Raw genomic sequence first — 28,000 nt, 5'->3', positions numbered from 1 at the left:
ATTAAATGGCACTAATCCGGTTGCTGCAAAGCCATTGATAAGATTCTCTGGTTTGTAGGTCTCCTTACGAGCATGTGGATATGCTGCGAGGAAGTCTAATTTGTCAATATGGTTGATGCCAAGCCGCATCTTATCCTCCACAATACAGCCATATGCTCGCTTTAAAACAGCAAAACAACTGACATCGAGAGGTTGTAGAAGATGTGATGAATGTGGTGGCATGCAGATTGGGATGATGTTGTTCTCAGTGCAGATTTGATCAAACTGAGGAGTCAAATGGCTTCCATGGCCATCAAGAACCAGCATCTGATATCTCCCCTTTGTACATGCAGTTGTGGATGGTATAAACATGTTTTGAAGCCATGAAATCCCAATCTCATAACTGGTCCATCCATTAGGACTTGTCTCGATCCTCCAATCATGTGGTAAGCTTGGTTCTTCGTACCAGGACTCTTGATGATTCTTTGCTTTGAATATGAGGCAGGATGGTAGAGCCCATCCCATAGCATTAATGCACTTGATAGTTGTGACCCATTCACGATTGCCAGGTTGTAGAAGAGATGGACGGCCATATATATCAGCTCTAGTAACTACTTTAGCAGTAGCAATTAGGCCCATAGCAAAACCTGTCTCATCAAAATTGTAGATATCTTCTTCCAAGATCCCATACTCCACAATTGTACATTGTACAAGATCAAACCATTCATGGATGACCTTTGGATCTTCACATTTGGCACACTGATAGTTGTATCTTCGTGATAATCTAGTTTTCAGCTCATTGCGACGCTTGATGAAGTTGTAAACCCAGTTCTTTCCAACCTGCTGCGGGGGGGCATTGGGATCGCGTTTGGATAGAAGAATATTAGCCATATCTTGCACGGCCGCCGGTCGGGGAGCTGCTCCACACTTATCCATAGATAATATCCACTGTACAAGCGAATCCTCCTCAGTGATTGATAATTTATGCCCATTGGCACATTGTTCAGTCATTGCAACACGGCCGCCAAGTCGATCTTGTAGAGTAGAGCAAGGCACATTGTATAGGCGCGCTATTTGCTGGACATTTGGAATTTCCTGCTTTTTTAAAGCAGCAATTGCTAACAGGATCCTTGCCTCCTGTTGAATCCTTTTCTGGGAGTTTGTACGCGGTTTTCGTGGCATAATCGCGTGGTGAAAAGCGCGTAGTTGAAATCAGAGTACGCGATTTAGGTTGGGTGCCGACCCGGTTGGGATGCCGACCCGCTTGTGGATTACGTTACTCCGCCGTGAGGCAAGCTGACTCAGCAGGCGTCATCTGTGCTCCCTACTAACTTCCCGTCTGGACACTGCGCAGTTTTTACACGTTTTTAAGATGCAGTAAATACAGAGAATCATGCCTAATACTAGTTCTAAGTCGAAAGGAAAAGCGCCGGCTAGAAAGAAGGCATGCAAACAATGCACCCAGGCTAAGGCGCGTTGCGGCCACGAGAGGCCGCGCTGCTCGCGATGCCTATCCCGAAACCTGGACTGCCAGTACCTGACCCCAGCGGATGAATCGCCTAATAACTTCAGCCGCGGTGCTCAATCAGCGCAGCTTCTTGAGTTCAAGCGTCAGATGACTCCTGGATTTGGAACCCCACCGTTATCATTAAACAGCCCGTCAGACCAAGGCGCGGCTTCTGTGAATAACGTATTCCTGGACAGTACGCCAGCAGCTTATGTTCTAACAACTTCAAACACACGGCATAACAGACCGTTGGAAGTCGTACCAAGTTTGGATTTTTCCGATCTCGATCTAGTCTCTATCACCGATAGCGCTCAAATCCGAAACCGCTGGTTAGAGTCCTTTCTGCCCTCCGAGGACCAGGTCCCGAAAGCTTTCCAACCGTACACGGTGCAGTTCCTAACATGCGTTCTGGGCACATACCCGAAGTACATGCTGCGACATGGAGGAATTCCTCCGATTATCCATCCCCTGCAGATCGGGGGCCAACAGCTCCCAGTGCCTCTAGCGAACTGTTACAGCCTCGTAAGGATGTGGGAGACACGAGCTAGAGGGAGCGAGGCAATCGTCACGGCTACTGTTCAGAGGGAAATGGAAAGACTTCTGGAAGAGGTATCAGGGGTCTTCTCATTTTATCTGCTTGTCTTATTGCTGGCTAACTACCTAGTATTTCGCAGCGCGAATCATATGGCCAAATGGACCTCCTCTCTGCCTTCCAAGCATACCTTATCTACGGCCTGATGGCATATTTCTCACCGGATGTGGACATCTCCCTCGTGGATCATTCGACCATGGTGCATCTTCAGGAATTTGCCTGCCAGCTTTCCGCTACAGGTCTCGTTTCGGCGGCGGAACTCTCCCACACTCGTCCCAAATGGGAGTCCTGGATAGTAGCCTCCGCAAAAAGACGGGCTCTACTGACTGCATACATTTTCAACAATGTCTTTAATACCCTGAACGACATACCCGTTTACTTAGCGAAGGAGCTGACCGAACTTCCTGTCCCCTCGAGCAAGCTGCTCTGGGAGGCGCCGGACCGCGCGGCCTGGGAAAGGGAGTATGATAGACACCTCTCCTTGTGGGAGGACGGGGAGCTGCGGATCTGCGAACTCTGGAGATCGCCAGAGACGGGGTCTCCTGCGCGGCGGGAGAGGATCGACCGCTGGTTACGGTCGGTGGACGAGTTTGGGATGATGCTCTTTGCTACATGTGCGCATCTTCATGGATGCTGAGTGAGTCAGGGTGCCCTCGTCTGCTGGCTGCTGTATATGACGGCTATAAAGGCTGCTCTTCGACAAAGTTGCCTTTGAAAATGATCTGATGCCCTGAGATGGTGTCATGAAATTTATGGTCGACAGAAATGCCATAATCCACAAGATATAATTGGGGAAAATGGTTTATTAACAAGGCATGAAATTTGTATGAAAGGTAAATTTACGAGTGCGGATATCCGCGGAAAAGATGAAGCAGGGTCAGGAAATCTAGTCAACATCGGGACATGGACCATTTTTTTGACCGGATAGTCTATTTTCACGCTTTCACACTTTTGTTAGGTGGTATGACGAGGTACGGATAGTCCTATCGAGATGCAGCTGATAACGGGGCGAGGATGCATCGCTGCGGGGTTGTGTGCATAAAATTGCGGATATCCCCGCTTCTCGAAATCTGGGAGAGGTATGGATCTCCCGTTTAACCGCTTGCGCAAGATAACCTCGAGGCGATCTCTATAAAGGCATTGTTGGTTGTTTCGGTACAGCGAGGCCCTAACTGAGTTCTAGAAACGTGTCCCATCCCAGTTGTGATCAGAAACGCAACTGGGAGAACAGATCTCCCCAATAACTACAAAGCAGAATGGCGTCTAACCGATTACTCAAGCCGTGGGCACCTCAGCTGCAGAAGACCTACATCTTCAGAAATGCGAATATTATAGATCCCGTGGATGGTTCAGTGCGACGGAACAGTACGGTGAAGATATCCGGCGGCTTGATAGAATCCATCACCGACTTGAGCGCGGATGCACAAATTTCTGCAGAAGAAGGTGTAACGACGCTGGATTTGCAATCTAAATACTATCTATGTCCTGGACTGATCGATTGCCATGTCCACGTTACGGCTGTCCCGGGAGCGAAGGACATAGGCAGTTCCTTCGGAATGCCCCTCGACGTATCGAAGTTCAGACAGCCATTCGTGTGCCAACAGATCCTCCGTCGCGGGTTCACCACCGTGCGGGATTGCGGCGGCGCGTCGCTCGCGTTGAAAGAAGCCATAGCTGAAGGGGTATTCCCAGGACCTCGTGTCTTCATCGCCGGACGTGCTCTCAGCCAGACTGGCGGACATGCCGACCTGCGAGGTTCCCACGACCACACCGAATGCTGTGGCGGCCTCGTGCACCAGCTGGGAAGACTCTGCGACGGTGTGCCAGAATGTCTCAAAGCCGCAAGAGACGAGCTCAGAAAGGGCGCCGATTTCATCAAGATCATGAGCGGCGGCGGCGTCGCGAGCCCGACGGACGCTCTCACCAACGTCCAGTTTACGGCAGAGGAGATCAGAGCCATCGTCTCCGCAGCAGAGAACAACGGTACCTGGGTCACGGCACACGCGTATACACCTCGCTCGATCATGCACGCGATCAACAACGGCGTAAAGGGCATCGAACACGGGAACCTGATCGACCCCGAGACCGCCAAAGCCATGGCCGAAAAGGGCGTCTTCCTGACCCCGACCCTGATCACCTACTCAGAGATGCAAGACCCCAGATGGCACGGCTTCCTGCCCCCGGAACTAGCCAGCAAGAACGAGACCGTGCTCCGCACGGGACTGCACTCGCTACAGATCGCTTCCGACGCCGGCGTCACGATGTGCTACGGCACGGACCTCGTCGGACCCTTGGGCATCGCGCAGACGAGGGAATTCGCGCTCCGGGCGCAGGTCCTGTCGCCGCTGGCGATCCTGCAGAGCGCGACGGTGAACGCGGCGAAGATGCTCCGGAAGCCGGATTTTCTGGGCCAGATCAGGTCGGGGTTCGCAGCGGATATTCTGGTCCTCAATCGGAATCCGCTGGAGGATATCTTGGTCTTTGATGAGCCTGATAGGCATCTTCTGGCGGTTATAAAGGAGGGACGGGTGCAGACGAGTCGCTGGACGAAGCTCCCTGAGGAGGTGTCTGTTCCTGTTCCGGTGATCGAGTAAATAAGTATAGTATCTGGGTTGGAAGATTTTTGCAGGGTATATAGTAGTCGCTGGTAATACTCAAGGAGCGGCTGCCAGAATCCTCTTAAAGACCAGTTACGTAACAACTCTACCCTTAAAATGACTAAAAAGGTATATGAAGGCTATGGAGAATGCCGATCTGATAAAAACCTCCGAAGACTGGGTGTGATGAAAGCGAATCCTTACCGTATACAGGTCACTAACTCTAAATCCCAGCTGGGATTTCAAATTAAAACATGTCTCATTATCCCATATATTGGAAACAAATAACGCCCGATAGAAGCAACAGCCTGGGGTACCTAACCGCCAAATAAAATATGTTAAAAAAAGTACAACTGACAGAACGCTATAAGCCGCTAAAAAAAGGTGGAATTGTCTCGATTTGTTTCCTACATTATCCCCCCCTTTTTCCCGTTCCACGCGTTCCAGTTCAGTCTATCATGAAATAAAATGATGAAGCATTAAAAAAGGCCGGCTCAAACAAAATCACGAACTGGATCCAGAAGCGCCAGTCGTACTTGGTCCCTCTCGGCTGAGAACCCACATGAAGATGAACTGAATGATATAGGAGTAGATGAAAAGGAACTGGGTGCGGCGGTTGCGCTGGGAGCGAGCAACTGTGTGCATGGTTCCGGTGCGCATGGAGGCGTCGCTTGTGGAATCGGGGAGGAGGACGTACTTCAGAGAGCGGAGCTATTTTATAAGTCAGCAATAAATCGACGACGGTGCATGGATGTCCATAAAAAAGCAGACTCCACGCGTTGCAGATCATAGGATAATGCTTACCAGGAAGAAGGCATTCGCAAGGAACGTGTACGTAAACACAGTCCAGCCAACCCAGCCACCGGTTCCTCTTCCAGGAGTAAGGATCTCCGAGGCGACCATGGTCACGATGATTCCGACAAACTTGTAGCCCGAATAGGCAACCAGATCCAGGAGCTGCGAGTCGTTGCTGATGCTGAGGAGGTACATAGCCACCTTCAAGCAGAGAATCTCGAAAAACATGACCGCCAGAGCCGTAGTCGTGATCGAACCCAGAAGCTCGGGGTGGAAGCTACCGCGGAAACCTGCCAACATCGCGGAGAGGAGAATGTAGGTCACCAGTGCCATGGCAGGGATGTACATATCCGGCGAGTTAATGTCATCCCGGGGAGGGAGGAAGATGGAAGAGTATTGCTGCTGCGAGATCTGGCCGTTGGGGCCCGTAGAGGTCGAAGTCAACCGTGCCTGCTGGCGAGACCAAGGCTTATGGCGCCAGGGAAAGAGGACGAGCGCGAGCTTGTTCAGGACGTAGGAGTTCGAGACATTGAAGTAGTGTTTCAGGGCAGGTATGGAGACGTAGCGGTTAAACTGCAGATCGTCAGTACTGGGTGTCTATCTGGCACACCGATCGGAGCGTATCGTATAGCAATTCCATACGTTCTGTTCCATGTATTCCTGTCCTGCCATCATCGCGGTCTTGCCGACCTGGAAGCCCATCTGCGCTGTCGGATCGTTGATGAATCCTCCAAACCCCGGAGCAAACGTGCCACTGCCGCCTTGGGCGGGGGCGGGCTGATACGGGTTGCCATAGCCTGAGCTCTGCGACTGCTGGGACATTGGGGGAGGTGGTGAGCGCATCATGGGCACCGTCGATACATGCTGCGGCACTGGATGATGGAGCGGAGGGGAGTGCGCCGGCGGCGGAGCGAAAGATGAGCGATGCATGGTGAATGAGGTTGAGGAGAGGAGAAGAAAGAGGAGACGGAGAGGAGCTGAAGGAGACGCTGTCCTTGGTTGAGGGGGCGCTCGAGCCGCGGAAGGCCGTCAGCGGTCCTAGAGTTGGAGATCGTGGACTTCGCGGTTCCGGCGTTGAAGTTTTGGGGAGTCCGTTTACGTGGCCCGAGTGCAGTTCGCCCGCCGAAAGCTTGCCCCAGTCTCTGCCCATAACCTCCCCGCCACGGTTGTTCTTCTCTGCTTCTCGAAGCGCAGATCCCTCGGTTCACTGACTTGCATAGCGCCTTCTCCACGATGCTTGACTCGTTCGAGATTCTCACCACCTCCGGCGTGGTGCTGTGGTCTAAGTCGTATGCGCCGGTTGGCGCCCATATCATCAACGGCCTTATCAACGACGTGTTTATCGAAGAGAAGGTGCGGCCGCAAGTTTCGACGGTGGATGGTGGTCTCTCCCCTGTCTATAAGAAGGAGAAGTATACTCTGAAGTGGAAGAGGGTCAGGGAATTGGGCCTTATCTTTGTGGTCAGTATGAAGCTTCCATTCCAATATCTACATCGATGCTGACATCTGCGACTGTGCAGGCCGTCTACCAGTCTCTGCTTCATCTCAGCTGGATCGATAAGCTCCTGGATAACGTTTCTACCATTTTTGTCGACCTCTACAAGGATGAGTTGCGGAGTACGCGAGCTAGAGTGGCCAAATATCCGTTTGATAAATACTTTGATCAGCAAGTCCGAGAGCTCGAGAATACTGTGGGAGTAGTCGTGGAGCATACTATCGAGGAAGTAACGGACAAAAAAGATCCGTTTGTATCGTCTGACAATGGTGGCCCGCCTCCACCACCGGTTCCCGGCCTTCTCAAAGGTACGTACTTCGTCGATAGTGTGGTCAACTGTTGCGCTGACATCTCACAGCGCAGCCTCAAGCTGCGCGGGCCGTGGCGAGCTCCGATGAGAGCACGCCATCTCACTCTCCTGAGACTTCTAGATCCTCGACTCCCGTTGGAAACCGTATTCTTACTGCCAAGGCCGGGCCTGGTGGCCGGGCCTCTCGCCGCGCGCGAAAAGCCGCCAATGCCAATGCTAACGTCTCATCGGGAGATGAAAACACTAAGAAGGGGAAGAATGCTAAGGGTGGAGGAAAGAAAATGCGGAAATGGGGAATTGACGGTCTTGCGGAAGAGGACGACGGCGAGCAGCTCGATTACTCTGCACCTGCTGCTGGCGACGATGAACCGGCCCCTGCCGTGGAGGCCGTTTCCCAAGAGTCTTGGGGCCGTAAGATCGACAAGGGACAGTTCGTTTTGAAAGATATCGGGGAAGAAGTTCACTCTATCCTTGAATATGCGGATGCTAAGAAGGCGCAAGACAGCTCATCAACGGGTCTTGTGGGATCCGGCTTCAACGCAATCGGTGGCTTCTTCCGCAATATTGTTGGAGGAAAGGTTCTGACCGAGGCGGACCTCGAGAAACCCCTGAAGACTATGGAAGACCATCTACTGAAGAAGAACGTCGCACGCGAAGCGGCAGTTCGTCTGTGTGAGGGGGTAAAGCGGGAGCTTGTTGGAAAGAAAACGGGCAACTTCCAAAGTATCGATGCGGCCCTCCGTTCAGCAATGGAGTCTTCTTTGCGGAAGATCCTCACCCCGACTTCTTCCTTGGATCTGCTGCGCGAGATCCAAGCTGTCACCGCCCCGACAAGCAAGCAGCAAACTCCTCGTCCATACGTCATCTCTATCGTGGGTGTCAATGGCGTTGGTAAATCAACGAACCTGAGCAAGATCTGCTTCTTTTTGCTGCAGAACAACTACCGTGTACTGATTGCCGCGTGTGACACTTTCCGTTCCGGTGCTGTAGAGCAGCTCCGTGTCCATGCCCGGAACCTGAAGGAGCTCAGCGCCCGTGAGAACGTCGGCGAAGTGGAGCTCTACGAGAAGGGATACGGCAAGGATGCTGCCAACGTCGCGAAGGACGCAGTGAACTACGCTGCAGCCAACAAGTTCGATGTCGTGCTGATTGATACTGCTGGTCGCCGCCACAATGACCAACGCCTCATGTCTTCGTTGGAGAAATTCGCCAAGTTTGCCAATCCTGATAAGATCTTCATGGTTGGTGAGGCCCTTGTTGGAACGGACAGCGTCATGCAGGCCCGCAACTTCAGCCAGGCGTTTGGGCCGGGTAGAAACCTCGATGGCTTTATAATCAGCAAGTGCGACACGGTTGGTGATATGGTCGGCACGCTTGTCAGCATGGTACATGCCACTGGAATCCCCATCGTGTTCTTGGGCGTTGGACAGCATTACGGTGATCTGAGAGGTCTCAGCGTCCCCTGGGCTGTTTCGCTGTTGATGAAGTGAGCGGCTCTCAGGAACGCTGTTATCAACAGCAAATATCCAAGACTCTGTTCCAGCACCTTCCTGTCTCCTTCCAAAAGTCTTCCTATAATGTCAAGGCACGACCAAGCTCTCTGCCTTTGTATGTCTTAATTAATACGCAGATAGCAGACAAAATGGTACGTAATGTACTCTTGTATACGTGAAACTGATCGTATCATTTTATGGTGTTTAAAAGGACAGTTATACCTGAAGCTCTCCACAAACCTTACATTGAGACTGCCTGCTCTTCACTAGAACCTCCTTCGACTCGCTAGTCTTGAGTAGTAGAAAATCTGCCGAAAGAGCCAAGTAGCCCAAAAGCAAAAAGGGGGTACTTGTTCTGGCGGTGAAGAAGAGATTTCTAAGATGACTGTCAGAATCTCACATGATGTATTATCGTACTTGATTAGGTAGCTGTGGAGTGTAAGTTCTTTAGTCCTATTTCCTCTTTTGTGTGAGTACGCTGACGCTTCTGCGTGTCAGAACAGTTATGATTATCTCAGCGTTCAAGTCCCTATGCTATGTCATCTACATACTGTAAGCTAATAAGTCAACGCACGGAACGTATAGCTAAATAAAATGGCTTAGGGAAATGGCAGTATGGCATGGACAAGGACGTCTCGTGTCTTTTAGGAATTTCTTTATAGAATACTGTCACTATAGACAAGGCTCGGCAATATTTTGGTCTCCATTGAATGCCATCGCTCCCACTCCCACCCTACCTCTCGTATTTGGAATAGTCTGATCGTATCACTATCCATCAATCACCGACAGTCCATCTTCCTGTTGCCCCAACTAGAAATCCCTTCCCTTGCATGTGGCAAACAGAGATGACGATATTTGAGAAAAAAAGCATCTCCGCTTTAATTGAGTCGGCGGCTATACAGCGCATATTACTGGTAGTATGTACATACAGAGTATTTAGACCTATCTACCCAAACATCGCCGCCTCAATTACTGCGCCACTGTTTGGTTCATAGGGGCACTTCACCTACCTAATCTTTCAGCCTCATCGTGGCAAAAAATTCCACCCAGAAACGGAAATCCCTAGCCTAGACCTGGACCCTAGTAGATCGAGATCGATATCCATCCGTTCGTCCGATCCGATTCTTTCTAAAACGGATATTGCGTTTGCTGAGGTCGCGTTGTTTTTTTCTTTTCGTGTCGACTCCGGCAGCGCACCAACCAACCTTCATAGGATAGGATAGCTAGGGCTCCGGTCCGATCCTGCACGGACTGTGCTGCTGACTAACTAATGCATGGAATATTCTGACAACCTTCCATCCATCTGATCTATTTTAAGTCTATACCATACCAATAGGACTCCTACCCCTACCCCCTAGCTCGTATGGTATCGTGACGTAGTCAGTAGTTCGTCGTCCCGTGTCATGTCATGTAAGGTTGCTGACCTCATCTCATAATACAGTAGTAACTAACTATTGAGGCGAAGCTGCATTAGTAATTTGGGTACAATCTACTGGCGAGGTTAAGCAAGGCAGGGCTAAAGGGACAAAGGGCCAAGGCCAATGCGTGTTTCGTTTCGCTTCGCGTTCGCGTGGTCTGATCTGATCTGATCTGCCAGGGATTTGGCGTTGCGCACAAATGCATCTGCAGAAAGGACGTGGATTAGTCACGTAGGGTATGTAACTACATATTGTAGACAGGTACAAGCCACAACTGGGGGAATTTAGTTAGGCGTTTTTTTGAGGGGCTGGAATTTGATCGGTTTGCTTTTTGTCTCACGGGTATGAGGAGTGTTTCAAACTGACACATACTGCCAGATTAGATAGCATGCAGTGGCTAATGTATGTATGTACATATGGCTGAGAAGAATGTACAGTAGAAGTGGATGATGATAAAGTATCATGACGTCACAATGGCTTTTTTTTGTCTGCTGACCGTGGAATTCTAACGTTTTCTGTTTTGTTCCTGATATATGCTGGGCATCTTTTTCGGGAGATCTTAGAGGATTAGCTAAACAAGCACATAGTATGGCATAGTGGAGTATATATGCCTACATGCCCAATGAACCACACAGAAATCTGAGCAGTTAGGTTCTTGAGCGATTTATTCTCCTGACCGCTCACCTCATTTGGGAAATTCCTCCCTGACTGAACTTAGCCGATGGAAGAATAAGACGAGTAGGTGTTGATTATCAAATGAACTAGGTACGTACTTGGCCCAGCCGATGGCGCCTCTTTACCGAAAGGAACCCGCCAAAACAAGCGCCGTCCGAAACAGCGGGGGTGGCATGGACCATGCCATGCTTGCATAGTCCGGCCGAAAACCCGAGCAGCTGGTACCTATCTATTTAGGGCTGCATCGAAACGCCATACAAGTTACACTAACTTTCCAATGCGGCTGCATAGACCATGACAAAATTTGATATGACGGCTCCTCCGTGTTTTTCATCATTATTATTACCCCATACTAATGCAAGATGACTTAATTGGCATGCGAGTGAGATGGCGACAGTGCGCTGAGTCTATCATAGTATTGGATTAGCCATTCGTGTTTCAATTTCCGTTCATGAGGTACACCAACAGTACATCTAGATATGATCTTCGGTTACTTGCGTCCTGCGCCTAGTATGAGATCGCGAGGAGAAAAGAAAAGAGGGGAATAACATGGAACGAGCGTTGTTGTACATACAATCGAAATGTGGGAATAGAGAAGACGATCTAGATCGCAAAAACAAATAACGTGAAACAGAAAACTCAAATCAACGCTAAAACACTAAAGCTGAATCCTCTAGGTTCAAGAGTGGCTGATACGTTCCAAGGAGAAGGACATCGTCGAGTTCATAGCCCGGTGGCGAAGAGCAAATATCCAAACTGACGCCCTACGTTCGTTCACGTCCGGACGCTACCGACCAGTTGTAGTGGGAGGGACGTCCCAATGCCGTAGCATCTGATGGAGGGCGCGTGTCCACTCCGCGATGCAGGCGTCGGCGAGCTGATCGATGTTTGCCGCTGAAGGCGTGCGCCCTCCCCACATAGCCGGTCTGGCTGCAAGGGCTCGAGCGTGTTTTGGAATCAATTGCCTGTGCAAGTTTCAGAGTAAGAACCATAACTTCCCAAAAGCAGAAATGGGGTGGCTGTACATGTTCTGGATTTTCGTGAGGACGAGCCAGCAATAGTTCCAGCTGCGAGAGCTTTCGGGATCACCCACGACCATCCATTTTGCATCGTCTAGACATTCGGAGCTGAAGGGATAGTTCTTCGTCAAGCCTCGCAATTCGCTGAGCAGATTGTTCGAATTGACGTAGTGGAGCCAAGCACTGGTCATGGGCTCTGTCACTTCAGGAGTATCAAGATGCGCGAATATCTTCTCAATCCGACGAAGCTCCGTAATGGTGTTGACGCGGTGCGTGCGGAGAGAGTGGATTAATTGCTCCTTGTTGTTCTGCATTTTGCTGTAAGTTCCCTGTTGATATGGAAGGACTGAGGGTCGATGAATAGGTAGAAAAGAACAGAACGAGCAAAGAGATGTTCACAGAAGAACTTCGAAGAAGGCAAATAGAAGACGATCTATTGTACGGGTCTTCTGAAGAAGTAGAAATAAAATCAGGAGAGGGTGAATACTTACATATATAAAGCCCGGGCTGACTTCGCTCGCTGACCTGGGATCGTTTAGCGTCCCCGGGATGACTAGAGTGTAGTCATAAGGGCCAGGGGAGCTGTAAGTCATATTATCAGGTGAGGATGACGAATATTTCTGCATTGCTAATCATGCAGGCCTCTAGCCAATGACCAACCCAATGTCGAAGTCTCGAAGAGCGTCTGCAGATAAGCACTCGGGAGGCGAGAATGTTAACCGGGTAGCCTCGACGCTTTGAAATCTTAGAATAGAGATTCGTGGAGGCAAATATGCTCCGAATAAGCCAAGACAGACCAAGGTAGATATATACCTGGAGTATGACGTTGTATAGCAGCTATGGTCTCTGACAGATTCCTGCAGAATTGATATTGTCTTTCTGGGGACGTTTGTATCGGCTGGTTGAGAACGGCGCCGTCGATATCAGGAAAAAGTTCGACTTTTATACTCAGAGTTCGATGATCGTAGTACAAAAAGGATCAATAATAGGTCCTACACATGCCCACTGCAAGCATTAGAGAAATAGCCTTGTTATTGGTGGGGAAAAGTTGACGAACCCGAAGGCTCATAGATCTAATCTGGACCCCGAACTGTATGTCTGAAGAAATTCTCGTTTCTACATTTATCTGGGCTCAGCCCACCCTTTCGTGTACAATTATTGGACCGTGCTATCCCAGAGTCAAACCACATAAGGCTGTACGAGGTGCTCATTGCTGAAACGGTCATCTATCTGCGACCATTTCTGGCAGCTGGCAGACTATGTGATCAAAAAAGCTAGGCTTCGGCGCTGTATCTTCTTCTGATATGGTGGATTTTTGAAATTCTGTATATGACCTTTCTGCTCGCTTCGCTTGCCATATCTGCCCTGGATATGTGACATCGGCTGATATATAGCTGTCTCCTATAGAGCATTTCCAGCTGCTATACGCTATTTCTGTCAAAAGAAGATCATTCTGCTTTCTAGAAATGGTCTAGTCGGAGCGCTGTGCGGACTCTCGGCTTTGTTCTGCTAGATATGGCTGGTTTCAGCGTTTCTCGCCTTATCCAGGGGTTTGATATCAGGACTGAAGAATACAGTTCCTCCAACATGTTACCTTCACTGCACATGTGTTGGCCCCTATCGAAGTTTACTGTCTCGTGTCACAGGGCTATGCATTGCAGTGAGTTTCCAAACAAGGGAATATTCAATGGCACTAGCATCACCATCCAGCTGCTTGGACGAAAATGATGGAGGAGCTGCTGGAGCCACGCTATGGCAGCGCCATGGGCGGTAGCCACGAGCATAGCCATTGAGAGTATACACAGGGTTTCCCTGGGTTCCTTGTCAGGTCAGGGTCTGGATCTGCTGAGGCTGACAGAAGTAATCAGTTTCAGTGAGATAGGATGCCGTTGTTTTGGACTTTCGCCGAGTAGCACCAGCCCAGCCCGTCGGGCTCGAAAGAACGATCCAAGCGCCCTCAACTTATTATGGTTTCCAACAGAAACATGTTTTCCGAGATGACAGCAGCTGGAAGCTGCCGCATTGGCGCTGAAGGTCATCAGGTCAGATGGCAGCACGACGACAGGAAAACTTGGCCCAGTCAGCGCTGGAATAATAATAATACCACGGTGTAGGGTTAACTCTGCCAGTTTCTAGGATATCTTGCTGACGGAGAATAGCCACGGGCAAAGGAGAGGAGTTTGGAGGGATAAACGGACAAGTTAGAGAGGACGAGGATGCGCTCGACGAAGAGCCGCCGTCAGCCGCATCAGCCGCAGCAGACAACCACCGGCAGCTCTCCACGTGGAACCTACAGATCCTTTTGTCCTCCATCCTCGCCTATCCTGGTCTTCGTGACTGTCAAGACGTCTTCTAGCGTGCTTCGAATTTCTTCCGTGCAGCCACGGATCTTCACATTTGTCCCCCTCTGCCGATCCATTCGTCAGTTCGCCAGTTTCAGCCTCACAAGCAAGGATATAAGCGCCCATGGCTGATACCAATTAGCGAGAACCCGACCTATGGCGTTGACATTTCCATCGCATCCCCAAGGATTCAAGTTGAAACATTCTTTTCCGTCTCTTAGCTTTTCTCCGTCGTATGATGCCACTTGATGGAGCCTCTGCCACCGGCTCCACAAAGACTCCCGGACAGCATCGAGTCTAAAGTAGCCTACAGGACCATCAATATGGCTTATTGTTTCTCCGGACTCATATCATACATGAACAGGGGTTCGTGCCATCGCGCATCGGCCTCACAGCGCTGCGCGATAGGTCTAGTATCTTTCGGAATGGATATCGTTCCTATTTCTCGATGCGCTTCATAGAAGCCGATTTTCTGACCCTTCTTGTCTCTGTCAGTGGTGCGCAAGAATTTGCTTTGGCCTGATACGCCGATATCTTTAGACATGCCTCCCATACGACTCCCTGCTCCTTCGTTGGAGTTACACGGCAAGAAAAACCCACAGCCCTTTTTGTGGATGCGGATATTTTTATTTCTCCTATATCAGCCTTGATATCTGCTGTCAGGAGTCCGCTCGTCAGCTTCATCCTCCGACGATATGTTTGAGAATCCGGTGACACAACATGAGCGCCCCCCTCCCCCAAAAAAAGCGAACTGATCGGCCACTTCTCGTTGTGGCGAAGTAGAGCACAACTGAGGGTCATGTTCCGTAAGTATATTATACATGTTTCCCACACTACATCTCCGATATAAATGTAAGTCGTATGTACTTACATGGGCAGTACCTGGGGGGTATACTCGATGTAGATAACAATACGCTCCCTTCACAAATTCATGATACAACTGACATCACGTACCTGGCTGGCCACGTGTGGCGGAGCTAACCATCTCTGCACAGGATGTGCGGCAGGACCGACGATCCATAGCTTGGTGGATCTTTTTCTGCACCAAATTACCTAACTTTCCGCCAAATCCGGTTTGAAACGGCTCCATGCCTGATTCTATTATAAGTGTCGATCGAATGAAGACATATTTACCCATGGGACGCTTGACCATGTATAATGACGAAATTAATTTAAACGACCTGGCAGAGTGATTGAACAGATGCTGTCTCGATCCGTTGTGTTTACATCGGCAGGCCGGAATAGAAGCTCCACTGGCTGGTCGATAAGATAAAGCTAAGATCGATGAGTAATAGACCAAGAACGCCCGCATGCGCTTACATCAGTCGCGAGAGCGCTTTCCCTTGCTGCCCACATTCCTGGCGTCTTTTTCTTGCCGTCAGACTTTGCGCATGAGGATGTTCTCTTCAATTCGAGAGAGATAGCATTAGCAACGCCCTCCGGCGTAGTTGACGAACGATCCAGCGACCTCCTGCTTAGTCCGTCCTTTCTGGCGGACAACCACGACCGCAGGTACAACCCCGCCGCAGCCGACGTGCCATTGAAGTTGTCAAACAGACTCAGGTGCTGACGAGTACCAAGTATTACTCCATCGTCAATAAATCGTGAGAAAGGTCGCTTATCACTCATATCCAAAGGTCGCCGTCTCACAGCTACATCGAATATGAGAGCATCGGATCGGAAACCGCTCCACCGGCGGCGGTCCTCAACACAACACTACCAGACCTTTGCAGCCTCGCCCCCAAAGACTCGCGGACGCCCTCATTCTGGTCAATCCGGTTCCTCGAATGGCGGCTCGAATGATCAAGGCAATGGTGGTAACGGCAGTCCGACACCTCAGTCCCCGCTGCCAAAAAAGCAGCTGGCGGTGCTGGCCATGATTGCCCTTGCGGAGCAGACGGCTCTCAATTCCATCAGTCCATACCTGCCGGACATGGCGTCGAAATTCCCAGAGGTCAAGGGGAACGATGTGGGTGTCTATGTGGGGACAATTGCCTCTGCCTTCGCGTTGGCGCAGTTTGTGACCAATTACTTTTGGGGTTGGCTGTCTGATCGCATTGGACGGAAACCAGTCATTCTACTTGGAACAATATTGACTGCTGCGTGTTTTGTTGCCTTCGGATTTTGCAGGACGTTGTGGCAGGCTATAGTGGTGCAGGCGTTGACAGGAATGGTGAACGGGAATCAGGGCTTGGTGTCAACGTGTCTTGGGGAGATAACGGACCGGAGCAACCAGTCAAAAGCATTTACTTACCTTCCGGTGCTGTATGGTATTGGAGGGATTACAGGTCCCGTATTGGGTGGCTTGCTCATCTTCAAACGCAATCCATTCAACAACAAGCCAAACCCGTATCCTTACCTGCCCCCGAATCTTGTCTCCGCAGCTATCCTACTTGTGGATTTCGTACTTACGAGCATCTTCCTGGAGGAGAGCCTCGAGGACGCGGAGAATCTCCCTGAGTTTGGCCAACGGGTCCGTGATCTGTTCAGTTGGATTTGGCAATTCACAAGCGCACCGAAACCGACCTACACGCGAGTCGGAGCACAGGAGAATCAACAAAACGGTGCGGAACATGATAGTGACCTTGACTCAGCATCACAGTCTTCGATCAACCCCTTCCGCATCCATCACGAGGAGCTCACTCGTGGGGAGATCTTCAACAGAGATACGATATTGCTACTTCTCACGTACTTGATCTTCGCCCTCTGCAATGTTTCATTCAATTCTCTCTACCCGATTTTTGCTCAGGCCCCGCCTCCCATCGGACGTGGACTCACACCGCGAGAAATTGGGCTTTCTCAAGGCTTCGCGGGATTGGTGACGATCATCTTCCAGATCTGTATTTTTGGAAAGTTGAGAGACAAAATGGGGAACAGGTGGTCCTATCGTACTGGTCTCTTTGGATTCGTCATTTCGTTCCTTCTCATGCCTTTTGTCGGCTACAAGAGTAAGCAAGGTGGCTTGACGGGGAAGTCTGCACTGCTCGCTTTCGAGCTTTGTTTTGTGCTCCTGGTCAAGACAGTTGCCGCTGTTGGTGGATTAACAAGTGCTCTTTTGCTGGTAAGTTAAACCCCCCTTCAAAACATTAGGGCTATAGTGAACAGACGTCACAGATCACAAACTCCGCTCCTAACCACCACGTCCTCGGAGCTCTCAACGGTCTTGCTCAGACTCTCTCTGCGGCGGGTCGGGCCGCGGGGCCTTTCTTGTCCGGCGGCCTCTTCTCCATAGCAGCAAGGGTCACGCAAGGGGAACTATTGTCGTTCAGCATATTCGGTGGTGTGGCATTTCTTGGCTTTCTCATGAGCTTTGGTATCCGCGCCCGAGGCCTCGAAGCGCAAGGTTGGGGCGGTGACGACCGCTATAAATCTGATGATGAGGAGAATTCCCGATCATGAATCGTTGGTTTGCTATGTCCCATATTCTGTAAGTGTATAATATTGTATTATTATAGCGTGTTTTGCTCTATTTCACTCTTGAGTTTCGGGTTGTCTCTTACACTGACTATGGAAGTGACGGTGGCGATGGGTAAAGATGGTAGGGAGGTATACAGGTAGACGGAGTGTGTCTATGTAGAAGAATACCCAATGCATTTTGCTTTATACTGTTTTGTTGTACAGCCTAGATTAGAATTCTTATCCATTGTCTCACTTCTCACGGTTTATGTTACCTTGGTACGGTGTATGTCCGTGTGAAGGATACATCTGTTGTTCGCAACGAGCGAAACAAGGAAGTAAGTGAGAAGGAAGCAAATCGATGATCATATTGTTGAAGGTATTTGTTAATCTCTATAGACATATTCTTGAACTAATAACTCCCACGATCTTGGTACAGTTGTTGGAAAGGTAGGTATTATAGTTGCAAGAAATTAAATCCTCCTCCATTCATCTCACCAAATTAATCTGGAAAGAAGTCAAGACGAGATAGGACAATACAAGTCAAAACACCAGAAGAGGGGGGAGAGAAATTCTCGAAAGGCAGTCTATCAAAGTAATGAAAAAAAAGTAAATAGATTCTCCTGATCACAATCTGACAAGTTGCCAATATTCAGTTCATTCGGAACCCATCAGACCCACTCAAAGACATACATAAACGCCTCCCCCAGGTACCCGTTCAGCAGCAGTCCCTGCGAATACTCGATCAGTTCCTTGTTGGGGACTTCGAGGGCCTCGAACCGCTCCTGTTCCCCGCCGCCGCCGCGCGCTTTGACTCTCTTCTCGACGGTCCATTTTAGCATCTCTTTCCCAGGGGCGATGAGGAGGTAAGTTGCTGCTGCGGTTGTTGTTGTCGATTGTGGCTGTGATTGCGGGCTTGGACAAGGGACGTAGACGAAGTCTTGGCTTTGGGGGGTTGACCACTCGAGAACACGCTCGGTCTCTGAGGCTTTACGTGATGCGGTTTGGCCCGTGGAAGAAGAAGAGTCCGTTTTTGGTTCCCATCGAGATTCCTCTTTCGATTCCGATCCATCGACGTCATTTTCGAGGACCATGTATTGGACATTGGCGTCCGTGCAGAAGAGAACAAACGTGTTGACCGCGGAGCTGAACTTCATGCGGAAGGTGGTGAAGTTGCGCGGGTCAAGGTAAAACGTGTAGGTCGCTGTGAAGTTCGGGAGCATACCGCTGTCCTTGGATCGGATCTTGGCTATGGCTTGTTCCTGGATGGTGAGTGGAACTCTGGGCTTGGTTGCGATGGACTTGGATTCGCGGAGCGTGACCGATGGTATGCACCGTGGGTTATGGACTGATCTGCCTAGGTTGCTGCAGGCTTCGCTGCAGAATCGGATAATGTTACATGCTGGATATCGAGGTTGGGAGGTTAGTCTCAAGGTTTGATGGTAAGGGAAGTCTGGCGTAGCAGTAACTCTAGGAGCTTCCGTGAGGTGTACAACTTACTATCGCATAGATTCGACGTTTTGAATTTGCAATTAGCACACGGTCCTTCTTCACTTAGGCGCCATGCCTTTCTCTCCGCTGCAAGGATCTTCCGCCGATCCGTCAATTCTGTGACTCGTCTCCGAGCGTAGTCCATTCGCCTTCTGGAATGATGATCTTGAGGCGTCCTCCGTGCGATCTGGAGAAGTTGTCCATACGAATTGATCGCTTTCTCCAACCAGTCAAGATTCTCCCGAGCGACACACAAAGCGCTCAGAGCATCAAACGTTTCCGGTGCCTCCACTCCCTTCACGGCAGTGAACTCCTCAAACAGAGCCTCAAAGAGCTCAGCCGCATCCCTATTCAGTCCAGCATCCATGTATGCTCTTCCCAAGGTGTGCAGGACGCGGAGGGATTCAGGAACGTGGGAGTGTCGATATTGGTCAAGGATATCCTTGAGAACGGGCGGAAAGTCAAAATTCTCGGCGTCCTGGACACATCTTGTGACAGCACCTCTGGTCACAGAGCTATTTAGTCCGAAAGTCGTCTTGCAATGTGGAAGCATTCTTCGAGACATATCGCGGCACTCCTCCTTCATTCCAAGCTTCTGGTACAGAATGGAAAGATTATCCATTGCGGTCAATGTATTCTCATTCTGGGGGCCGAGAACGGTCTCGAGAGCTGGGACAGCCTTCTCAAGCAAGAGAAGGGCGGATTCCAGATCACCAAGTTGTATTTTGATAGTGGCTAGACCCTGCATGCTGTTCAAGGTTTCCGGCGCATTCTGTCCGAGTACCTTCAGCCGTCCTGCGAGAGCCCTCTCGTACAGTTCTGCAGCTTCAGTTGCATATCCATCCATCTCACACAGTATCCCAAGGTCATTTAGAATGGCAAAGTTTGTCGGATAGTCCCGACCATAGGTCCTCTTGTACAGACCCAAAGCTTCCAAATAGCAGGCCTCTGAGTTTGCTGCTTGGTTCATTATTTCATACGCCTGTCCTAATTCGTGCAAGACAGCAGCTCTCAATAGTTGATCAACATCCAATCCGGGTGTGTCTTTCAGTATGCTTAAAGCACTGTGGTACTCTGAAATGGCGGCTTCAATATTACCCCGTTTCAAAGTCGTCTCCGCTCGAGATCGCAGAGCACTCGCCTTGGTCCTCATCGCGGTTGAATAAAGGCCTTCGCTGATCTGCAAGTATACTTGGGCAACCTGCTCCATTGAGAGTATTCGCTGGCGTCCAGAAACATCATTGACCATAGCCCCACGAGAGTGATAGCGTATGTGAACAAATGGCCCCTGGCCGCCTTTTTGAGAACTTCCGCAGTCACTGGAAATGTCTGACAGGCTCCCCCATTTTTTGAGTGCAGGGGATTCCCTACCCTCCGTCGATCTATTTTCCTCTCTGCTGATAGTGTTCGTAGCCTGAGCATTGCTTTTTGGACGGTTGGAAACAATGGAGAACTGGATAGCTGCCTTTTTGGCCAGCCTTTTGCCACGGTTCGATGCTGTTCCAGCCTGTGACAGCTCTGATAACTGGTAAGTAATTGACAGGTCGGAAGGGCAGAGATCTATGCTTACGTCTTGATAGCTTTCCTCCAAGCATTGTTCGAAGGAAGGATTGCTTCCGAGATAAGTCTGCATCATGAGATGCTGCTGTATTATCTGAAGATGGCTCGTCTTTTTGGTTGATCGTATCGTTTAAGTGTTCCGTGTCCTCTTCACAGAGAGTGGTAACCAAAGTCTTGCCATCTGCGTCTGGCGCAGCGCAATCTTCGTGATCTTATAACAGAGAACGTTACCCATGAGCTGTATTTTGCATTGTGAAGGGGAGTAAATTGGAAGAAAAGGTACGTACCGGCATCATCCGATTCTGCGATTGTGACTAGTTGGCTAGCGGGCGATACCGTGATGTTGCTCCTTTCTAATTCTTGAAAGAAACCAGTGGGCGCATAAACTGGCCTGTACATTAGCTGGAGGCCCTCGCCTTCGAAAATAGTAAACTAGAAGAACTGCGTTGCTCATCGGTTTACCTTTCTCTAAATCTTCTGCGCTGATGAAGCTGACTGCAACCAAATCACCATCATCTCCCTGGGCGTATTCTAGTAACTGTTAGCCCAACGGACACTACAGGTAGCGGAAGCAATATGACTTACTTCTTAGAGGCCATGAAAGCTTCTGGGACATTGACTTCCCACCTGATGGCTTTGAAATGGTTGTCTCCACACCAGAGCCGGTCATATGGGATGTCATGGAAGCAGGTCTGCTTGAAAAAGTGATGCTTGAGGTTCTGTTCCGACTAGTCTTCGATGTGTCATTTCGAACTTGCCGATATTCCATATCGTCGTGCCAATCGTAGTGAAGATTCAGCTCGTACCTGATGTAATATTGTAAGTAAACAGCCACGAAAGTTTTCTCCTATTACTAACAAGGTATCACATTCCCGCCCACAGTGGACACATTTCTGGTTTCCCGATTTATCTAAAGGCTGCATTGTTAGACTTTATCAGAGAGAAAGAGTAACCAAGTCTCACGTGTCACTTCGTGCGCTTTTCTGTCCTCTTCACTCCTAAACTGTCCTTCACACTTCCCGCATGGAATCCGTAATGACCGAGCATCTAGTGGGATTGATTTCTTCTCAACCCTATAGCCTTTCTTTATAAGACTGGAAGAGGGAACAGAAAATATCAGCGTGGTTCACCAAGTTGTAAACCGCAGTCCAATATGAAGCATCTATATAGCTCCGTGCAAAAAGTGACCTTACCGATCTTGTGTCATGATGTAGACGACGATAGCCGCGCTGGGGCAGTATCTCGTAAGATTATGTTCTCTCATCTCAACTCTGGAAACACGTTAGAATTTTAACGACGGAGCAGGTATCGGAACTTATAGGGGGTGTACGATGATGAGAAGACCGCTTCGCAATCTGGACATCGGATATCTCCCGCCTCAAACCTGGCTCCATCCTGTTCTTTATGAGGGGGGAACAGACGCAGAGCATCCTGGAAAGTGTCTACAGCCAAAGTTGTCTGGTCCGAGTCTGTGAACAACTCGTTAATCCCGATACCATCAACGGCTCTTCAAGGTATGGCATGTACCATTCGAAGGCTTTCCCTCTAATAGTGAGACAACATCCGCTCCTCGGAAGATCATCCTTCGTGAGGTCGTTAGCTTGGGATTGCTGTAACTCGGCCCATCTGCTTTGCTCTGAAGCTCGTATTGGCGGTCAGTGTGGAACTGACGGTGAGCGTCAAACTCCTCCCTGGTCACTCAAATCAGCATGAACTGGTGAATTGGTTTTATCAAGCCATAAGCAGATTGCAAAGCGGATTCCTCACCGGTCAACAAAGCGCTTAGAGCAATGATAGCACTCCATTATGGACCTTGGAACAGCCCGAAGCTCACTGATGGTAGTCACAAACCAGACAGAACGCAGAAAAGATGAAAGAGGTGCCACATTTATCCAGATTCTGGACTGTTGATGCATGTGAACTGTCGTCTAGATCACAGTGGGCGACCTCCGCAAAAGTCGGATCTTGCCATGGTTTGCGGGGATAGGCGACAGCCTCGCATAGTTTCTGGGGCACAACATGACAAGAGCCTCCGCAGCAATCAATACCTTCCCATCCCTCGCATCTAGGTGGGACGCGACCATAGGGATGTGAGATCACTGGATGGAGCGACGATGGCATTTCTCGGACTGATATCCCGGTTCCAGCGACAGACGGAGGTTTGCTCTGCGGTGGAGACTGAATTCCTCCAGTATATGAGCGATATTCGAGAATGTATAGCTGATTCATTGCTTTTCCATGGCATTTTTTGCAATTGACGTTGTTCTCAAGGCTGCACGGTTCTGCTGTTTACAAGTGATCTCTCCGCGGGTGGCGCGTGGGTTGCCGTTCCTGACGCCCCCTTGCTTCAACTTCTCCACCACAAAGACAGCGCAGTCTTATCGACAGTGCATACAGCCAGCTTTCCCTATCACATCTTCACTTCTCCTGCGCCTCTTTAGTTATATGACGTACTTTACTGGCTGTTCCTGTTACTTTAATTCACTACTGATTATAGGATCAGAGGTGGGTTACGAAGGACAGTCGGCCATCATCACTCGCACTTGATGGCCCCGATCCACTGCTCTGGCCTCTAAGCTCGGAGTTATGTTCTGTGAAAGAGATGCCTGTTCGTAGCGTCGATCCATCTTCTAGGGCTGCTTACACAGTACATGCTCTATAGACACTGCTCACTTGCTGGCCAAAAGCCTCATACAGCATCAGGGATCCTTCTGAAATTTGACTGTTCCACTCCCAGTCTCACCACAACTTATGGAAAGATGTTGGGCTGCTAAGGATAGGTCAACTGGGACAATTCAGAAACGTTACTTCTGCCTCTGCAGGTATAAATCCACAGACATTCCTCCATCCTATCCGAATCGACAGCACTTGTGAGCGGTCATTGCTCGTTGAGAACACCGCGACATGTCCTACTCCCGCTGAAGGGCGTCAGCTATGCCTAATATTCTAACAAGCTTTGCACCTTAACCTTCTTCCGGTGGGTCTTACAGCCCTAATGCAAGAAAAATCCCTACCAAAGATGCCCTTTAGCGTCCATGATTTAGTCCCTTTGGGAGCTTTGGGGCTATTGACTTTGGCTTATCTCTTCGGTGATGTCACCGCCTTCATCACTGGCCTCGACAATTTTGGAACAGTGCTTGGCTCATAGGTCAGCTGTACTGTGTTAACGGACCAAGTATTCAGCTCTTCTGAGATTCAAATCCTGGCCGCAAATCGCTTCGTCAAGTGCTAGAACACAACTGAATACCTACTTAAGGAATCAGAAAAGGTATATTAACGAGAAAACTACGATATAGATCTTTTCTAGAGACCGCAGACTGAAGATATCGACGAAGATGGCTATCATGGCTATGAAGCGATATAGTCTAAACTGGTATTGTTTATACACGTTTCCTGGTTGTTTAATTCGTCAATTGGTAATCGTACAAGTAAACGCGGTGATTCTGCGCCTGGCGGCCGCTATATGAGGTGCAGGCTCGATATTATGGTCAAAAGATTATAATTGATTCCCTCCAGGTTTGTAGAGATACTATTATTTTGCAGTATGCTGACATAGCATGGCATTGAAGGTTGATACAAATCGTGGGTCGCCTCGTCACTGGAAGAACGTCACTTTCTATTCTTGGATAACCATTCTGCCTATTTCATGGTTTACAGAATCCAAGAATATGGAAAGTGGAATTCGGCTCTGGGAGTCCTTCACATGCATTTGTTATGGCCGCCCGAGACATTTGTGTAGTGTTTTCTGATCACCAGGTCATTGAAGAAGACATGCCTAAACCATCACATCATTTATTGAAGGGCCCAGGAATAAGGGAGAGATGATAGGGAAATGAATGGACGGTCATTGGTGAATCCCTCGCCGAAGGTTCCTATTGAAAAGCTTCGAGGTCACACATTGGAGATTCAGAACAAAAACCCGCACACCCGTTGCCATTTAGGTCTCTCCAATCCTAGATACATCACTCTGGTACTCCAGTCTATTATCTGTCATGATATATTTTCCGTGCCAGGTATTGGGCAATGCTGCAAGTGATTCCTGGGGTTCAAGGGCTCTTTAGCTCTTGGAAATGCGCGTCTTCAACCAGTCAATGCGCCGCCAGCAACCCGAACTTCTTTCCTGGAGCCTGTAACAGACAACCTAGTCATCGTCATGCTCTCGTCGATTGAGCTTCAGCACCCATTATGCTTGTTGTAGCGATACCAAGCGGGCATGTCAAAGTGACGTTCGGGACGTCATACTTACCTAGGTAGGTTCCGTATATTCTCCGATGTGTACGTCAAGAGACGTGCTATACATAAACAATGATAGCGCCTATTCACGCGATAATTATTTATAATACTCATTGAGCTTTCCACAATATTTGAATGGCTAAACCCCCATTTGATCACTCTTTTTTGACAGGAGTAATCAATTCTCGCGTTTCTGAACGAAACTCATTACTAAATGGCTACTACAATTGCTGGTGGGCTACATAAGGCCGAGGATCTCGTCAGGAACGCTTCCTCGAGGGACAAGAAGCTGGTGGACTTGGAGCGAAACACTGACAATATCCACACCAAGTTACCCCTTAAGTCGGACCATGGGGTTTCTATCAGCAATACGGACAATTGGCTGAAGGCCGCGGATTACCAGCACACTGGTCCATCTCTCCTGGAAGATCAGTTTGCTAGAGAGAAGGTATGTATATTGGTTCTATTCCCGACAGGAACTCGTTTGTGACGTCTAACACTGATCCAGATCCACCGTTTCGACCACGAGCGCATCCCAGAAAGAGTGGTTCATGCGCGAGGAACAGGTGCCTTTGGAAACTTCAAGCTCAAAGAGAGCGCGGCGGACGTTACCCATGCAGGAGTCCTGACGGACACTACACGAAATACTCCGGTTTTTGTTCGTTTCTCGACTGTCCAAGGAAGTAGGGGCAGTGCGGATACTGTCCGCGACGTTCGAGGATTCGCGGTTAAGTTCTACACCGACGAGGGTAACTGGGATATTGTCGGAAACAACATCGCTGTCTTCTTCATTCAGGATGCTATCAAGTTCCCTGACGTTGGTAAGTGATTATATTCTGCGCATTGTCAGAGCAGTAGCTTATCGCTCTCCAAGTTCACGCGGTCAAGCCAGAGCCGCACAATGAAGTCCCTCAAGCGCAGACCGCCCATAACAATTTCTGGGACTTCGTGTATCTGCATCCTGAGGCGACGCACATGTTCATGTGGATCATGTCTGACCGAGCCATTCCAAGATCATTCCGTATGATGCAAGGATTCAGCGTAAACACTTTTATTCTCGTTAACAAGGAAGGCAAGCGCTCCTTTGTCAAATTCCATTGGATCCCCAAGCTGGGTCTACACTCACTGGTCTGGGACGAGGCCCAAAAGATTGCTGGCCAGGATCCAGACTTTCACCGGAAAGATCTCTGGGAGGCCATTGCCAACAAGATCTACCCTAAATGGGATTTTGGTATCCAGGTGATACCCGAAGAGAGGGAGCAGGACTTCGAGTTCGACGTCCTCGATGCCACCAAGATCTGGCCCGAGGATCTCATCCCTGTCCGTATAATTGGAGAGCTGGAGCTCAACCGCAACGTGGATGAGTTCTTCACTCAAACAGAGCAGGTTGCTTTCTGCACTAGCCATGTTGTTCCTGGCATTGATTTCTCTGATGATCCTCTGCTCCAGGGTCGCAACTTTTCCTACTTTGACACCCAAATCACTCGATTGGGAATCAACTGGGAAGAGCTTCCAATCAACCGTCCCGTATGCCCTGTTTTCAACCACAATAGAGACGGTCAGTCGCGCCACAGGATCACACAGGGAACGGTCAACTACTGGCCCAACCGCTTCGAAGCCTGCCCCCCATGTAAGCCCGAGGAAGGAGGCTTCGTAACGTTCCCAGAGACATTCCACGGCCTCAAGCAACGCACCTTGAGCGTCAAGTTCCGTGAACACCATAACCAAGCACAGATGTTCTACAACTCCCTCTCGGAGCACGAGAAGCTCCACCTCGCGAAGGCACTCAGCTTCGAGCTCGACCACTGCGATGACCCAACCGTCTACAACCGGTTGGCCGGCGAACGTCTGGCCGAAATTGATCTCGGACTCGCCCAGAGAGTCGCCGAGATGGTCGGTGCCCCGATCCCAAAGATGGCGCTCAAGGAGAACAAAGGTCAACGAACGATCCGCCTGTCCTTCACGGAGTTTTACCCCCCGACCCCAACCATCGAATCCCGCCGCATAGCCATCATCATCAGCGATGGCTACGACCCCGTAGCTTTCATGGGCATCAAAACGGCCGTCAAAGCCGCCCGAGCATTACCTTTCATCATCGGCACCAAGCGCCAGCCCATCTACGCCGATGGCGAAGACCCATCCACCTCCAAAGGCGTCATCCCGGACCACCATTTCGACGGCCAACGCTCGACCCTGTTCGACGCAACCTTCATCCCGGGCGGATCGCATGTGAACAACCTGGCCCGGAACGGACAGATCCGGTACTGGATCACGGAGAGCTTCGGACACCTGAAGGCCATCGGGGCAACAGGCGAGGGCACTGACCTGATCAAGAAGACACTGAACGGCGTTCCGGGACTGCAGTTTGCGATGTCAGATGAACCGGGGGTGGTCGAGTCGTACGGCGTCGTCACTTCGGGCGGGAAACAGAAGCCCGAGAGCTTCAGCGAGGGGTTCCACATCCTCAAGGACGCGAAAGACTTTGTGAGCCGGTTCTTCTATCAGATCTCGCAGCATCGGAACTTTGAGCGGGAGCTGGATGGGTTGCATATGTCTGTTGCGTATTAATCGGTTTTTTTTTTTCAACTAAAAGCACAAAACCAAATTCAGTATTATTTTGCATAGGGAAATATAGAACATTAGAAAACCATTTTAAAACCCAGACTGTCAGGAACTGACCACAATAGCAATTGCTATCTCTTCACTTGGGATAATGCAGTTCGAGGCAGTGTCCATGGACAGTATTATCACATGGATGTTTTGATCCTTGCATTAGCAAATTTTAATCTCAGACTGACCTTGAGCATGCCTGACGTGTTCTTCTCCATGTGGGTTTAAAGGATAGAACAAGCGAGCGCTCGCGGAAATCATGCCTAGATGGGTAACTTCGGGCTATCTTTAGAGCTAGCCATGTAGCCAAGTATCGCCTTTGAGACTTTCCCCACATGTACAGAACGCGATTTCTGGTAGGGTGGTGGAAACTTTTGTCCTAGTACTATATTGTATCAACTTGCCTAGTTACATCCCCAACCGTATGTGACATGTTGTAATGAAGAAGCTAACGTGACACTTTGTACGAATGTTCTTTCATCTCTACA

The 28,000-nt window shown here is 49.7% G+C and overlaps 9 protein-coding genes across 9 annotated transcripts; 6 read left to right on the top strand and 3 right to left on the bottom strand.

The window, feature by feature from the left end:
* Window positions 1–1,372: 1,372 nt before the first annotated feature.
* Window positions 1,373–2,715, top strand: VTN00DRAFT_8819 (uncharacterized protein; the record flags this gene model as incomplete). The annotated part of the gene is made up of 2 exons (XM_069435710.1): window positions 1,373–2,095; window positions 2,161–2,715. The coding sequence occupies 2 exons, from the start codon at window positions 1,373–1,375 to the stop codon at window positions 2,713–2,715; spliced, it is 1,278 nt and encodes a 425-aa protein (XP_069285629.1).
* Window positions 2,716–3,334: 619 nt separating this feature from the next.
* Window positions 3,335–4,672, top strand: VTN00DRAFT_8818 (uncharacterized protein; the record flags this gene model as incomplete). Its single annotated transcript, XM_069435709.1, has 1 exon — window positions 3,335–4,672. The coding sequence occupies one exon, from the start codon at window positions 3,335–3,337 to the stop codon at window positions 4,670–4,672; it is 1,338 nt and encodes a 445-aa protein (XP_069285628.1).
* A 507-nt stretch (window positions 4,673–5,179) lies between these two features.
* On the bottom strand, window positions 5,180–6,400 carry VTN00DRAFT_8817 (uncharacterized protein; the record flags this gene model as incomplete). Its single annotated transcript, XM_069435708.1, has 3 exons — window positions 5,180–5,386; window positions 5,480–6,043; window positions 6,113–6,400. 3 exons carry the CDS (start codon window positions 6,398–6,400, stop codon window positions 5,180–5,182), a joined length of 1,059 nt encoding a protein of 352 aa, XP_069285627.1.
* A 303-nt stretch (window positions 6,401–6,703) lies between these two features.
* VTN00DRAFT_8816 (uncharacterized protein) lies at window positions 6,704–8,765 on the top strand (the record flags this gene model as incomplete). The annotated part of the gene is made up of 3 exons (XM_069435707.1): window positions 6,704–6,931; window positions 6,991–7,273; window positions 7,324–8,765. 3 exons carry the CDS (start codon window positions 6,704–6,706, stop codon window positions 8,763–8,765), a joined length of 1,953 nt encoding a protein of 650 aa, XP_069285626.1.
* A 2,883-nt stretch (window positions 8,766–11,648) lies between these two features.
* VTN00DRAFT_8815 (uncharacterized protein) lies at window positions 11,649–12,194 on the bottom strand (the record flags this gene model as incomplete). The annotated part of the gene is made up of 2 exons (XM_069435706.1): window positions 11,649–11,826; window positions 11,887–12,194. The coding sequence occupies 2 exons, from the start codon at window positions 12,192–12,194 to the stop codon at window positions 11,649–11,651; spliced, it is 486 nt and encodes a 161-aa protein (XP_069285625.1).
* A 1,683-nt stretch (window positions 12,195–13,877) lies between these two features.
* VTN00DRAFT_8814 (uncharacterized protein) lies at window positions 13,878–14,236 on the top strand (the record flags this gene model as incomplete). Its single annotated transcript, XM_069435705.1, has 2 exons — window positions 13,878–13,959; window positions 14,040–14,236. 2 exons carry the CDS (start codon window positions 13,878–13,880, stop codon window positions 14,234–14,236), a joined length of 279 nt encoding a protein of 92 aa, XP_069285624.1.
* A 1,649-nt stretch (window positions 14,237–15,885) lies between these two features.
* VTN00DRAFT_8813 (uncharacterized protein) lies at window positions 15,886–17,621 on the top strand (the record flags this gene model as incomplete). Its single annotated transcript, XM_069435704.1, has 2 exons — window positions 15,886–17,283; window positions 17,337–17,621. The coding sequence occupies 2 exons, from the start codon at window positions 15,886–15,888 to the stop codon at window positions 17,619–17,621; spliced, it is 1,683 nt and encodes a 560-aa protein (XP_069285623.1).
* A 668-nt stretch (window positions 17,622–18,289) lies between these two features.
* VTN00DRAFT_8812 (uncharacterized protein) lies at window positions 18,290–22,474 on the bottom strand (the record flags this gene model as incomplete). Its single annotated transcript, XM_069435703.1, has 12 exons — window positions 18,290–19,020; window positions 19,119–20,627; window positions 20,680–20,880; window positions 20,957–21,055; window positions 21,132–21,200; window positions 21,255–21,475; window positions 21,528–21,579; window positions 21,633–21,763; window positions 21,863–21,940; window positions 22,000–22,138; window positions 22,197–22,360; window positions 22,437–22,474. The coding sequence occupies 12 exons, from the start codon at window positions 22,472–22,474 to the stop codon at window positions 18,290–18,292; spliced, it is 3,432 nt and encodes a 1,143-aa protein (XP_069285622.1).
* Window positions 22,475–25,116: 2,642 nt separating this feature from the next.
* VTN00DRAFT_8811 (uncharacterized protein) lies at window positions 25,117–27,470 on the top strand (the record flags this gene model as incomplete). The annotated part of the gene is made up of 3 exons (XM_069435702.1): window positions 25,117–25,350; window positions 25,411–25,723; window positions 25,777–27,470. The coding sequence occupies 3 exons, from the start codon at window positions 25,117–25,119 to the stop codon at window positions 27,468–27,470; spliced, it is 2,241 nt and encodes a 746-aa protein (XP_069285621.1).
* Window positions 27,471–28,000: the final 530 nt, after the last annotated feature.

Source organism: Thermoascus crustaceus (genome assembly GCF_041956765.1).
Source record: "Thermoascus crustaceus strain CBS 181.67 unplaced genomic scaffold VTN00scaffold_6, whole genome shotgun sequence".
Classification (NCBI taxonomy): Eukaryota; Fungi; Ascomycota; class Eurotiomycetes; order Eurotiales; family Thermoascaceae; genus Thermoascus; species Thermoascus crustaceus.
This window is presented reverse-complemented; position numbering and strand designations above follow the sequence as displayed.